Source organism: Larimichthys crocea, chromosome XV, assembly GCF_000972845.2.
Source record: "Larimichthys crocea isolate SSNF chromosome XV, L_crocea_2.0, whole genome shotgun sequence".
NCBI lineage: Eukaryota > Metazoa > Chordata > Actinopteri > Sciaenidae > Larimichthys > Larimichthys crocea.
This window is the reverse complement of record NC_040025.1, coordinates 24049174-24064582: the sequence shown is the minus strand read 5'-3', so window position 1 is coordinate 24064582 and position 15409 is coordinate 24049174. Positions and strand designations below refer to the sequence as shown.

General features: G+C 40.4%; 1 protein-coding gene across 7 annotated transcripts in view; it reads right to left on the bottom strand.

Moving 5' to 3' along the window:
- Nucleotides 1–14100, bottom strand: part of smg1 (SMG1 nonsense mediated mRNA decay associated PI3K related kinase) — a 57786-nt gene extending 43686 nt beyond the window's left edge. Inside the window, exons 1-7 of one of the 7 annotated variants that reach the window (XM_027288697.1) lie at nt 13790–14100; nt 10345–10493; nt 9069–9236; nt 8023–8159; nt 4440–4498; nt 1140–1353; nt 819–944 (exon numbers count right to left, since the gene is read on the bottom strand). In XM_027288697.1, the coding sequence (XP_027144498.1) occupies nt 819–944; nt 1140–1353; nt 4440–4498; nt 8023–8159; nt 9069–9236; nt 10345–10493; nt 13790–13866 (930 nt within the window). In that variant the 5' untranslated portion in view covers nt 13867–14100. Of the gene's footprint in view, nt 1–818; nt 945–1139; nt 1354–4439; nt 4499–8022; nt 8160–9068; nt 9237–10344; nt 10494–13767 lie in introns of all 7 variants that reach the window. The other 6 variants (XM_019270681.2, XM_019270678.2, XM_019270679.2 and 3 more) reach the window with 6 other exon arrangements.
- Nucleotides 14101–15409: the final 1309 nt, after the last annotated feature.

Genomic DNA, 15409 nt, shown 5'->3' with positions numbered 1-15409 from the left:
CCCATAACCATAGTAACTCAGTGCCAGAGGGGAGGGAGAGACTCTGAATGAAGCCGGTTACACAAATATACTCCAGATAAGTCCACACTATAGTTATTTCACACATGTAGCAACAACAGGAGAGACTCTGTCTATGACATCACAGCTCTGTGACGCAGTAAAAAAACGAATTGATAACGTCAGTGTGACAGGTGGACCATGGCGGTCCCTGCTAGCTAAGCAGTTTAACTTTAGCGCTGTGTTTAGATCCAACCCTAGTGTGGATCATTATACTGTCAATGGTCACACGCACACAGGCTGTGAACAATCCTACTGGCTCTACAGAGTGACAATCTGTCAATTAAAAAAATTTTTTTTTAAATAAAATCAACCATCAGGCAACACTTTTTTCTCCTCCGATCTACATTGGTCTCATAAGTGGCCTCTGTTGTTTCGACGGACTTGCGTCATTTAGAGTTCAGAGAACTTTAATCCATTTGTCAACATATGCAAAGATACAAATCATTAAAGCCGGCACAGTGGTGCAGAGGCTGGTTGGTGGATTTGAACTCACCTGCCCAGTGTGTAAGCTCAGATCAACCCCCTAAAAGGCGATTCAGATGAAATCCGACAAATCGGGAAAATAAAGTTGTTTTCTTATTTTCTTATTGTTTCCCGGGTGGTAATGTTCATCACAAACAATATATAAAAATATATAAATAAATAAAACACACCGTGGCATGGCAGCTAATCCCTGCAACGCCTGAGTTGGTCTGAATACTGCCTTTAGGTGTCAGAGTTTGAGAGGTTAAAAGACCAATCACAGCAAGAACACTCACCCTGAAGTTGGTACTGAAGACATGTGGGTAGCAGCGTGCCACCTGAAGAATGCACTTGACACTTTGGCAGAGCAGCTCTGGTGTGTCCACATTCTCCAGAATTGACTGCAGGTTGCTCATCACCAGCTGAAACACAAAAAACACTCAACACAACTTACTACATACAAGGCTGTTGTTGTGACATCTCTGTCTATGGAAACAGACATGAAAGTCTAAGTTGAGTCTAAGGTTTATCTTTAATATGTATCCACTTCATTTCTGTGTAGCTGTGGACTGGGCTTTGTTCCCAGAACATTAACTGAAGCCTCTATGAGGGGTTACCTGCATGACGTGAGAGAAGGCCTTCCTTTCTCCAGCAGCCTCCAAAGCACGCTGTGCTGCCGCCAGGTACAACAGCTTCACCTCATCACGGCTGCTCGAAGTTAACTTGAGAAAGAGCCACTTGAAGATCCGCTCAGCCTCGTAGCTGAGCACTGTGCAGAGGAGACCCAGACAGGCTGCCGCATCCTGACGCAACTCCCACAGCAGCTTACTGCTACACACGCAAGGGGACCACGTGTCAGAGAACACACGGCATGTGGGACATCATTGTTGCAATAACAGGGTGTTCAATATGGGAGTCATGTCATGCTTTTGAGGAACATGTTGTCATGTCTTGGAAAGATGCATCTCTGTTACAACTTCAGAGCATTTACCTTTTTCACTCACAGTATGCACATCCATGTTATTAGGCTGCTGATATTGATAGTAATTAGACTGAGATCTTGTTCTCAATGTGAGATTTATTAAAGTCTAACTAAACCTCCAAACAGGTGGACTGTGAATTTTAAAAAAAAAGGAAATACAGGTGTGCAGGCAGTATTCTACAGATGTAGCAACTTAAAAGTTCCCGTGTTTCCGTGACAGGGCCGTGACTGGTCCTTCACTGGTCCTTAAACGGTCCTTCGCTGGTCCGTGACCGTAATGTAATCCCCCGCGATGACGTCGTCAGTGAGGCCCCGACTTGAAAGGCCCCTAAGCAGTCTGTGTGAAAACCAGCTGCAATGCCTCATTTGTCCACGGGGAGGAGCAGTGATGTTCCGCTCTCACCGTAGACTGTCTAAAGACACATTTGAACAGATACGCTGGGGTGAGCGGGTGAGCGGATCAGTTGATGGGAAAAAAAAAAAGTTGCGATAAGATAACACTGAGGCAGCACGGCAGCCGCTCGTATCTGCAACTCTGTCACGCACAACAACAACATGCCAACATAAACTTGTTATTAAAGAAAACTCCGCTCGTAACATCCGTAACATAGCCTAGATGTTGTTGATTTGGTAAACAGTGACCATAGGCTAAATGGCGTAAAGCGTAAATGGAAAGAATTACGGGCGAATCAAGTATGAAATAAGTCAAGTATTTTTGGTTTTAATAAAGTTTGCAGTATAAGCTTACGAAACCATCAAACATATATTTAGGCATTCCATGAAAGACTTTATTCGCAAGGAGGCTAAGCCAGGCACAAAACAGGAGCTCGTCGAGGACATACAGACGTTTTGGCAAAGGAGAGTCACCGTGGACTTTTGCAACAGACTTCTCTCTGGACTTTAAAAAGCTGTGCCGTGTATTATTATAATGGAGGGGGGCATAGTGGAAAATAAACAGTGGTGTCCATGTAGAATAAAAACATAACATATATACTGCAAACTTTATTAAAACCAAACATACTTCACTTATTTCATACATATTGTAACGGACTGTGTATACACTGTGGCTGTTGAGTTGTGTTCAACTAAGTTAGGCTGCAGTGTATAGGGTGACGCCTGGGGGGGTGGCGTTGTTAGAGGCTGTGAAGCCTGTCAGTCATGGCAGTTGCCATGGCGTTGAGGAGCACGAAGTAGCCACCTGGGATTGGCTGAGGACCCATGGGGGGGGTGTTCAGGTGTGTGTGTAGAAGAGAGCCGGGAGAGAGCTAATGTGTTAATGTTATATGCTGCTGTGCTTTCCTGTTTTTATTGTTTTTTTGGTGTTGGCTACGGCCCACAGTAGCTTGTGTTCCAGATTAGTAATAAAGTCCAGCAAAACCAGTTGCTTCGTAGCTTCATTGTTCCGGGTCACTACAATTTCCATTTACGCCATTTAGCCTATGGAATGGACGAAAATGAAAAGGAGTCATTCATGTTCATGAGTACACTCAAATCACAAGGCTACTGTATAGTATACAGTACTCAAACCAGCTGCAATTTCCACTCTGTGATTTGTGACACTGGGAGACCAAAAAGCTCATCAAGTGCAAACAATGAGAATGCTAATGAGGTGTTTGTATGGTTTACCTGGTCTAAAGCGTGCACTACAGTAAATACCTGCATAACAAAGGGCTTCCAAAACGCTCGTCTCTGCAGCTCTATCTCGCGCACAACAACAACGAGCCCTCCCCTCCAAATAAACTGTTAATTAAAAAAAAACCTCTCGCTTGTATCGGCAGGTCTGACACACAGGCCTGGCAGCCCCGTGACGTCCAAACCGTTTTTTGTAACTTTTTTAAGGGTTAGTTTGTTGTTTACATGCAGATGAGCGAGAGCGAGTGCGCGAGCACAAGAGAAGAGACGCTCCAGTAATTATACTAGTGGTGGCCATAGATTAATCGCGCCAATCGAACAGCTGATTGCGCCAATGCCGGCCGGCATTAGGGCGATCAGCTGTTCCCCTGAGTAAACAAAAGGCAGCTGTCCAGGTGGAAGCGGCATTTAAAAAACAACACCAAGAAAAACCACGAGAAAAACACGACAAAAGCACAAAACTCTCTAAATTGCTAGAGAGACCAGGACTCCACAGAGTTACAGTGAAGAAAACAAAAACAAACAAAAGAGAAAAAAGTCAAAAAGTAAAAAAGCGACCTGAGAGGCTGGAACAGCTTTGTAAATAGATTAATGGTGATATTGTTTTTTATCACCCGATAAGAGTCTCACGTTAACGCAGCACGTTAACGCCGATAACGGCCCACCACTAGTAAAGACAGAACAGCCTAGATGTTGTTGATTTGGTAAATGGTGACATGTTAGATATAAACACCTTAAATTTAATTTCAATTCATGAACACGCTCAAATCATAAGGCTACTGTATAGTATGCAGTAGTCAAACCAGCTGTATTTTCTGCTCTGTGATCTGTGACACTGGGAGACCAAAAAGTCCATTACTGTAAGCAAAAAACGAAAGGTTGAGCAATGAGAATGCTAATGAGGTGTGTAAGCTACGTCATCTCCAGGTAGAACAACTGTAAAAAAGTTCTGTGAGAGAAGCGCCCTCTCCTGGTCATACCCTGTAATTACATGAATGGAGTGGAGTGGAGTTACAGTAAAAAATAGACACGCCCAGGAGAAGGAGGGGGGTCACTCTGGCCATGGAACTCGGCAGGCAGTTGGCTGGAAGTCAGCTGCCATTCAGCTGGCTTTCAGCTTGAACGGGAACTTTTGAGGTGCTACTACTGTAAATTTTGGGTGCACACCATTTTGGGCTTTTTGTACACTCAAGACTTGGTGTGGATTCTACGCACCGTTTCATAAATGACACACTTGGACTTTTGGCCTAGTGAGACTGACATGTTCCCACCTGTGCATGTCGAGCACACAACTTCCACTTACCTCTCATTCAAAATGTCATTCAAGGTGCTGAGGATGGTGTCCAACTGTTTGACCAGGGTCTGTGTGAGAGAAACACACAGTGATGTGTTTGTTAGCACACATTTCATTAGAAATGAAACAACAACTCAGACAAGACCAAACTGTGAAAAGCTCTGACACTTCATAACAAACAAGTAGTGAAGCTGGCTGGAGTAGAGACCAGCCTCACAGAGAGTCTGATGGTCTTTGCATCACTTCATTAGCTACAACACAATATGATCAAATACAACAACTACAAGCCATTAATTCTGCTTTTAAAAAGCTTATGTACATGAATCATATTACGGATATATGAATCCCGATCATTGGCTGTAATCCAGCTGGTGATGATGGTGTTGTCGACAAACTTCGCAATAGGGATGTAGCAGTTACCGGTATTATGGTAAATCGCTGTAAAACTTTACACGATAAAAATTACTGTTTGTATAAATTAATCTCAACAACGTTTTGTTTTGAGACAGGAGCTACTCCACTGAGCGGAGCCGACACAATGTAAGGCGATGTAAAATAATGTAAACATGACATGAACACTCATTTTCTCATACAGGCACTCCTCTCACTCACAGACACAAACAATATGTAAACAAATTTTGTTTACATATTTTGTTCATTTAAAGTAAACTTTCTGTGCCAATAATTTGCCCCTTTAATGTGAAAGTTTAATTTTGATTTTTTAAAATTTTGGCTTCTAATGTTTCTATATAAGAAGAAAAAAATTATGAAATTATTTCAATGCATGTGTTTTTTGGACATTTGTACAGCAATTAAAAATATTGTTTACCGTGATAATTTGGTCACTATAATCGAGATATCAAATTTTCCATACTGTTACATCCCTAGTTCACAATAAAGTTCTCTCCATGTTGTTGTCATTGCAGGTATACAGCATTAACAGGAGGGGGCTGAGCACAGCCCTGGGGGGCTTTGATGCTCAAGGAGTCGAGTAGGTGTGACCGCCAATATGAACCATCTGTACAAGTCCAATATCCAGCTATCCAGAGTGTGGTGCTCAAGCCCAGACTGCTAAATCATCAGATGGTTCTGAATGCAGACTGTAAGTGACCAGGCCCAGGCTGGCTGGGATGTGGAACAAACACACAAACTATTTGGGGCTCACCATCTTGCTCAAGGACACTTCAACCGGATACAATCCTACCATCTGAGCCACTGACACTCTGCCTCTTGACATACAGCAACAAATCCAGCTAGAATTTTAACATTAACAGGTTGACATCTGGGAAACACTGTCCACCTCCACTCATCTTAGGGACAGCACAACTTGACAACAAGTTGAACCAGCATCAAACACAGTCTGTTCAAGTACAATGACTTCATCTGGAATGTTATCATGAAGCATTTCTATGTAACATTTACAGTTGCTAAGGTAACTGTCACCAACTGTTTGTATAGTTATGCCTGTGATACAAAGCATATCCCCTGTAACTGTGAAACCTCACTGGGCATGTCTGTGTCAAGTCCACAGGGCTAAACAGAAGTAATACCCATCATACATATATATATATATATAGATATTATACACATATACATATAATATATATATATACATATATACATAGATATAATATATATATATAACATATATATATATATACCAATATATAATATAATATATATATTATATATGTATAGTATAGTATAGTTATATATATATAGATTTATATCTAGGTATATATGTAGATAGATATAGATATATATATAGAATATAGTATATTTATATATATATATACACATATAGCATATCTATATACATAACATATATATACATAAATAACCATTATACATATATAAGAATACTACTATCATATACTATCTATATATATATTATATATATATATATCTTATATATATAGACACAGATACGATATATATATCGTACATTATAAATCCATTATATAAGCTCTAATATATATATAAGACACATATACATATAATAATATAGACTACATACATATATAAACATATATAATATCTTAATATATATAATAATAACACATATACATATATATTAATACATATTAGACATATACATATATATATATCTCTAAGCCCCTCTCGATATACATACCGATATCTACAGCTAGAACCTATCGATCGATAATATATACTCTATATCTTCCCTACATCTATCTCACCTAGACACTATCTATAGTCTATATATCCCATCGATCATCTCTACAGTCTGATCGATCTCCCTCTCTCTCTACCTATCCGCTATATCCGCTCTATCCATCTATCTAGAGCCCTATAATATCACTCTCTCCCTCTACTCTATCTCTACTCCATCTATCTCTATGTTCTAATCCATCTGATATCTATACCTCTAACATATTCTCGCGATACAGCCATCCCTCTATATCTCCCTATCCATCTATATATACCCCTCCCTCTCCCATCCTCTCTACCCATACATACTCATATAGCATATCGACTCCCCCCTCCCTCTCGCTCTCCCTCTCTCTATACACATCCAGCAGATCACCTCTATCTATCTAACCTAATACATATATATTAATACATACATAGATATATACTCAGTATATAGACAGGAGACTATCTAATAGATAGAATATATATGGCGATATCGATACCTCTACACATATACAGTTAGCTATACCTACATAGATGTACATATATAATCTTAGTCTATATATAATACACAACCAATCGTCTCTATCCCTCCTATATATCTCCCTCATCATAATATATAGATATAGTCTACACCTACCTATATCTATACAATCCATCGATGGAGCCATACATATCAGATAATGCACGTTCGACATATCTATAATCGATACATATCCTCTATATATCTCTAACATACTAGATACTCGCCCTCTACATCTCTCAATATCCCACCATACATCTACCTCTTATACACAGACATAAGAATAGAATATATAAGACACATACATATAGATATACATATATATGATCACATACATAGACAATAATATATACATATACATAGAGATATATAGCATACATATATAGACACATACATATATAGACATAATATATAATATATATATATATATACACATATTATATATATATATATGATATAAGACATACAGATAGGTATACATACATATAGAACATACAATAATAAGATATATATATATAATATATATATATATAAGAGATATTATATATATAGATTTATATAAAAAAAAACCACCACACATATACATATATTAATATATATATACATTTTTATATTAACATATATACAATTATAATATAATATATATAATATATATAAGTATCTATTATATATTATAGAATATATATATATGATCTTCCCTCGTCTCTCAAGCCTATCTCTCAGATATCTAACATATACATATAATCTATATCTACTCTCTCGTCGATATCCCCCCCTCCCTACCCTCCATATACCTCCCTATATTCCATTACTATGATCAATATTGTTCGTCCAGAATCACTGGAAATAAATCATAATAATTATAATGTGTGACATTTACATGCTGAAACATAATGAAGAAACAATCTGAATTACCACTTTGCTCTCGCTGTGGCTGATGAATTCCTTCAGCAGTTTGAGGGTGGCAAGCCTGCGATCGCGATCATCTTCCCTGGAGACTCTGCGCAGGAGGTTGGCCAGCCGAGACTCATCTGAGTGTGCCATCCCTCTGTCTGCAAGGACAGCACCACATCAGGAAGAAAACCAAACACTGTCCTCATCAACTGCTGCATGTTTGTTCAATGTTTGTAACGGGGACTGCCTATCAGAACAATTCATACCTGACAGATGTGCCGACATATTGGGAACAAAAGTCAGGTGACTGAACACACTTTCTGATTGAGCTAAAAAAAACTTGACTGGGACAATTGTGTGGTACCAGTGTTTTTTCAGAAGGTCGTCAAAGTATTGCCTGGTTTATCTGCACCAGTTATTCAATTTAAGAACATTTGAACAGTTGAGAAATGGTTATGGTCTTCCCAGGAGAGATTTCTTTTGATACCTGCAGTTTAGAACATTTCTGACAACGCACAAGACTCATGGGGGAAACTCTTAAACGCTTCTCCTATAGAACAGTTCTTAATAGAAATACAAAAAAATCAAGGCAGTAGACTTGAACCTGGCTTAGGTTAGGTTGAAACGCCAGGCTGGCGTACAAACCTCTCCTACTTTCTCACCAATCTTCTCACCAGCTTCACTGAAACTATCAATAAAAGCCTTTGTCCCACATCTTGTAGAAGCTCAAATGGGGTTGTTGCCGTAACTTCCAGGACTGTAACCGAGTGGTTAGGAGTACACAACCAAGACCTTCCAAGAACATGGCAGCCTGGTGGTTTGCCAACATGGCAAGCTGAGATATGAAACAAAGTCCACCGTGAGGTTTAAGGACCTTTTTGGTACATGTTGTGAAGGAAGAGAAGAGCTACAGCCCAACCCCAAGATGACAAATGACTGCAGTCTGTCAGTAAGGACAGCCTGCATATGCGAGAGTAGATAAGCTTTTCTAGTTAAATCCTATGAACACTGCAGCCATTGCTGTTTTCACTAAATCATACCTTAGTATATTGTTTGTCAGAGCTTACCCTGCGATTTCTTCATGTCCTTTGAAGCTAAAGCACGGTTTCCATGCTGAAAAGGAGTCAAATCCGTTGTCACGTCATTGGGCCTCAACTCTTGCCCCACCGGCTTCCAACCAAATGTATTATCCCAGACACCATGACCAGCTTCATATCCACCTGAGGAACACAGACCTGGGAGGATTTTAGCAAAGACACACAGTAGCATGTCTGACACCACAAAGAGCAATATTTGATTCATACAGGTCTGAATTTTTGGGATTTTCATGTTACAAAATAAAATTTAAAAAATTTTTAAAAACTGCATCTAATGATATAACATAAGACATAACAGTTCTTATTCAACCACTAATGTTGCTTACCAATAAATACATGCACCTTGTTCTGCCTTCTTAAAAAGTACAAAAATTTCATCTCTCATGCACAAAGAAAGTCAAATTAATTTAATAAACCAGGAAACACTGAATGAGCCAAATTGAGATTTCATGTTAGATCAGTTTATAGAAAATGTTTTTGCCCGGGAAAATAAACCTACAACCTTAACAATAATCTGATCACCTCTCTTCCCTGCAGTAAATAACAGTAAATCCTCATAAATTGATTTAATTAACACAAACTGGACAAGCAACAAAAAAAAAAAAAAATGTGACGGGTCAGGGGTCATTGACTGATCCCCGCTTTGTGTAGCATGGCTAGCACAGAAATACAGAGCTGGTAGTCAGAGCTTAACAACCATGAGAAGTCAGACTCTTCAGTTCTCTGCTGGAATAACAAACAGAGTTTTGTAGAAACACCTGTGTGGCCCTCAGAGTTCCTGTGGTACCAGTGATGCAGCTCGGCTAGCAGCTCTACTACAAGAGGTTCTCTCTATGGGGGAGGGTTAGTACTAGCATAGTCAAGCTGTTAATTAAGTCATCATGGTTCATTTATTTGTCATTTTACAGCACAGGCTGCACAGTGAAATGTATGTTGTAGCCCCTTCATGCTACACACAGAACATATACACACATTTTAGTTAAAATCATGAAATAAAACTAAATATATAGACAAGGTTTCATGTCATTTATTTATGATGAAGTGCAGAGGATCCGTTTGGATCAGATTGTTGCAGTAAACCAAATATACAAGATATCTGGTGAAAGCTCATCAGGCTTGCTAATGTTACCATCATCTCTGTATAAGAGGAGCAACTAGGGATTTAAACAAACAGACAAACACAGAATCTCTTTCGTGTACAGTGTAACAAACACATTTCATATGAAAATCCTGTTTGAAGCCTCACCCTCTTCCTGGTGTGTATCTGCAGCAGCGTAGGCATCACTGGGTACCACTGGCTGGTCAGGGCAGCTGGAGGGCAACACGTCGTACAACACTGCTGAACCAAGCTCTCTGGACTTCACTCCGTCCTGGCTGGATGACACACTGTCAACTCTGAATATGTGGATACACAGAAACAGACACATCTTGTAACTGGAGTAAGTAGAGAGACACTGCATTTGGTGTTTGTGAATATTTTACTCCACAACTTAAAGAAGTAGGATCTTTGACAATCTAAATTTGATGATGATTCTTTGTGGCTCAATTCAGAATGGATTCAATAGTCACAGGATGCAGTAAAAAGAGGCAGTTAAGCTAAATGATTTGCAAGAAAATAAAATGTGTGCTGCAGCTTATTAAATTTGACAAAGTAACTGCAAAATGTTGTAAGCTTGTTCCAGGATTCAGCCTGCAGAAGAAGAAGCGACTGAAAATCTTTGTACTTTTGTCTAAGAATCAGTGACTTCTGCTGTGCTGTAACTTTGCCAGGCCGCTAGGGATGTAACGATGCATCGTGACACGATTAAAAATCGGTACAAATGCGTGACGACTCGCATCGGTTGACAGAAAAAATTAATCGCGATTCTTGGCGAATGCGAGAGAAGTAGGATATGTTCTTTTTCGTCTTTTTAAAAAAATTAGAAATAGGTTATGTTGTGGCTGCAGCTTCCACTGCCGCGTCTGCCTTTCTGTGTCACACACACACACACACACACACCCCCCTACACACATGCGCAATAGTGGTAATCGGCGTCAGGCCTGACTGTACCGTAAATGATACCATAACACAGACTCTCCAGGAATTCACGATGTTGCGATTTGCAACTTCAACGCAACTTCAGTCAATCCCCGTGAATTCAGGGCGGTGTTGCAATTTTAACCAATCACCGCAACTTCCGCGCAGTCTGCACAGGGGATTAAACTCGGGTCAGGAACGGCCGCACGGTGCAGGAGGATCCCCTCGTGGGACCTCTCTCCGACACTGGCTGGCCCCCGCCGGGCGCATTTCCTCCGCGGCGGTGCGCCGCGACCGGTTAATGAGCTATCATCTTAATTGTTTTTATTTTCAGTTAGCTTATACTTCAAGCTGAAAGGTAATGGTCAGATCAGCTGCATGCTGGCAGCCCTAATAAGAACACAAACTGTTTGAGAGTTTCTGTAAAGAGAGATTTTTTTCCTATAAATAAAAAGATAATTTTATTTGGTCAGAATTTGTCTGTAGCTCATTTTGATTTAAAAAAAATCGTGAAAAAAAATCGTATCGTGAACCAAAAATTGTGACTCGAATCGAGTCGTGAGTTGAGTGTATCGTTACATCCCCACAGGCCGCCATCACAATTTGTTTTTAATGTCTTGCCTGATTAAATAAAATAAACTAACAACCTGTCTACAGCAGTGGGAAATATCCTCAAACACTAGGCAGTGCTTTTGAAATGAAAGAGAGCGAGCCGAGTTATTGTCTTCAACTAATCAGTGTTAGCACTCTAAAAACATGCTGAACCTTCAGAGATTATAAAATCCAAAAATACCAAACACTTTCATACACTGAGGACATATTAGATGAGCCGTGTGTGTGTGTGTGTGTGTGTGTGTGTGTGTATGTATGTATGTGTGTTGACCATAGTCCAGATGTTGCCCAGACTGTCTGGGTGCTAATTTCTGTTGCTTGTCATGTTTCGAAACTACAGAAGTCATTAGAACTAACAGGAAGAATGAACAAAAGTGCTAAAGAAATAGTAAGAAAACTATTTGTATTGCAGTCTGTAAAATCAGTGGTAGCACAAATAACTTCAGTGGTTGAACGTCTTTCCCTCAAAAGACACAATAATACTTGATCATGAAAAATACATGATCAAGAGCAAGCGCATGACCTCAACCATAACACACAGCGCACTGAAACACTGCCATTATGGATAGGATTTCTTCTTATGTTATGTATTCAAGGTCTGTAGAATGACAAGAGATTTTTGTTGTTGTTGTCCTGGATCAGCAGACTGATGCCTCGACTGCTAAGACAGTCCTTTCTCATCCTGTGTGTAAATGTTACTGCAGCTCACTAAATGTGATGAAGTTATTTTGGTTGGAGATCCATGTCAGATCACATCATTGTCTGTCTGTTAACAAAGCTAGGTTTGTTTCATGCCTGGGATCTTTCTGTGTGCCCGCCTCCTTTGGACTGGACACACTCACACATGAGAACTAAAATAGCTGCCAGTCAAGTATCAATTAGTTGTAATATTGCTTAAGATTGACACGTGAACTGCTGGATGGTCAGATGAACAGTTTGGACGGAGACCAATGAACCCAGCATAGGGCCCACCACGCACCCCCAATTTAGTTTGTGATAATGTGTGACAGTTAAATGACACTCCAGTTTATTTTGAATTATGCAGCACAGGGTCAACTCAGTACTAAAAATGTATTATTACTAGACTTTGATACAGGGGTTTAAGAGTTCATATAGATGCAGGGACCACCTTAAGGTCATTCTGTTTATATTGTGGGTCAAGGTAGAGAAATTAGTTATGGAAATTCAATGATACAGTTCATTCAGTTTCCATACACTAACTGGCACACAGTGACGCCCTTCAATGGGCCCTGATCGGCTAGCGCAGTTCCCCTGAAGAGGAACTTCACACCTGCCGTTACAGATCATGACTTCATGAAAGTGAGGTACGTTAACACATGTGATGCTAACTCAGTCTGTCGCTTCAGAACGGCTACAACGGCTGTGTCCACTTATGCGGGTATTCATTATCAGCTCCAAAAGTAGAGTACGAACACTGTCATTCAGGTTTAGGTTTAAAATAAAAAATAAAGAACACACACACACGCGTTCTTTTGGAAGTTGATAACGTATCGTTACAGCAGGATGGCGTCTTCTCCATGCTAGCTGGCTATCGTTAGCCAGCGCGAACAGTATCGTGGTAATGCTAACCTGCTAACCTGCTAACCTAACACAGCTCTCTGAGGATGTGTTAGCTTGTGTTTAACGTCAGGTCAAAAAAATAAATAAATAAATCACACACAATGTATCACTGCAAGCCATGGGGCTATTGTCGTTTTGCTAACGTGTTCTGTATCGATTGCTGTCAATTAGCCATTAGCGGTAACAGAGTTAGCTGACAACAAACTGAGCTAACCTGAGCTAGCGTTAGCGCCGGGCTCAGTCTGCGCGGCGGGACAGTGGACTGATAAGACGGGCTTTGGCTTTGTGTATACTGCGTGACATGCTATGGCAATATCATGGTTTAGAAGTATTTAAAGTATTAGAAACATTTCACGTCATAGTTAAAGGGACATAAAGCCCCCCCCCCCCCGATGTGGCCACAACTAATTAAAGCAGCACAGTGCAGGCCCAAAGACTCCCTGGTTTATTTAAACGAACCTCCTCGGAGCAGAACACCAACCTGGGCTGCCAGTCATTCCAGTGTGGCTGCAGTTTGTGGGCGCCGCTGAGCCGAGACCCCGAGGCTTTACGGCTCATTACCTTGTGGAGAGCTGCATGACCCGCTGGCAGCGGTAACCTGGGCTCTCCTCTAAGGTTACTTTTCACTCGTATGTTTTGTCAAGTCTCATAAAACGGTTAGCAACTCGTCCTTATAGCTAGCTTTCGGTAGTGTTTCTGCTTCTTCTTCTTCGTCTTTCAGTTTCTATGGCAGTTGGAATTCTAGCTGTTGCATTACCGCCATCTTCTGGACTTAGCTACCTCCCGCTCCTGCGGGTGGTGGTGTTGCCCTGACCATAGACATATATACATAGACATATACATAGACATATATACATAGACATATACATAGACATATATACATAGACATATATACATAGACGCCTCATTGAGCAGGTTGTTCCGTTGCTGCGTTACGTTAACGCGTCCGCCTAAGTTCAGTCTCCATTCAGTCTGGACGACTCCCCACTTCTGGATTTCACCGACAGGATGAAGAGTCTTGTCAATATGGGAATCCAATTAACACCACGCCAAAATCCCCTATTTTCTCCCCTTAAGCTACCACACCGTCCAGCCCCACCTATTCCACCTCGGAAACAACCCTCGACTAAAAGTCACAGAGCCCCCCCACCTCCTTTGAATCATCATATCTGTGAGTCTGACTGATATGTGCCGGGTCCAGGCTGCAATACTACTATAAATAATCTTCACCAGGAAAAGTCAGGGCCCTATGGAGTTCAGATACCCTTCTCAATCCCTGTGATTACAGGTAACAGAAAAGTGGTTAAACTGATGAGAAATAAAAAGGGTTCATTTAAATCTGCCAATCTACTGAGTATAGCATGTCAACCACGAAACTTACCAGTGTTTCCACACAAGGATAGCCCTACTCAATATCAGATCACTAGCCAACAAACCACTGATAGTAAATGACATGATTATGACCTATATCTAGACTTTTTACTTCTTAGTGAAACATGGCTGACTGAATGTAGTTGTGCTACCATTCTTAATGAGGCGCGCCAACAAATTACAGTTTTATGAGTAAGAGTCGAAATGGCAAGAAGGGCGGGGGTGTTGCTGCCATTTTCAAATCAGTATTTCAGTGCAAGGACACTACATTTGGTGATTTTAGTTCTTTTGAATATCTCTGTTTTAATGAAGGGTGATCCAAAAGTCCTTTTTCTAATCATTTATAGACCACCAAGGTACTCAGGAAAATTTATTGATGAGTTTGCTGATCGGTGTCAGTTATCTGCACTGACTACAACTTTTTTATCGTAACTGGGGATTTTAACATTCACATAGACAACAACATGGATACTAATGCAAAGACTTCTGTTCTCTACTGACACCTTTGGCCTTGTCCAACACGTCAAAGGGCCCACACACACTCGGGGACACACTCAGATCTGGTTATCTCTAAAGGTGTTGACATTTCTTCTGTTGTTGTTAAGGACTTGGCTCTTTCTGATCATTTCTGTGTGTTCTTTGACTTACAGATAATTCAAACATCAGATAACCTCTGTGTCTGTTAGAAAAGGTACATAAACGAGAATACTAGTGCTAAGTTTATGGAGGC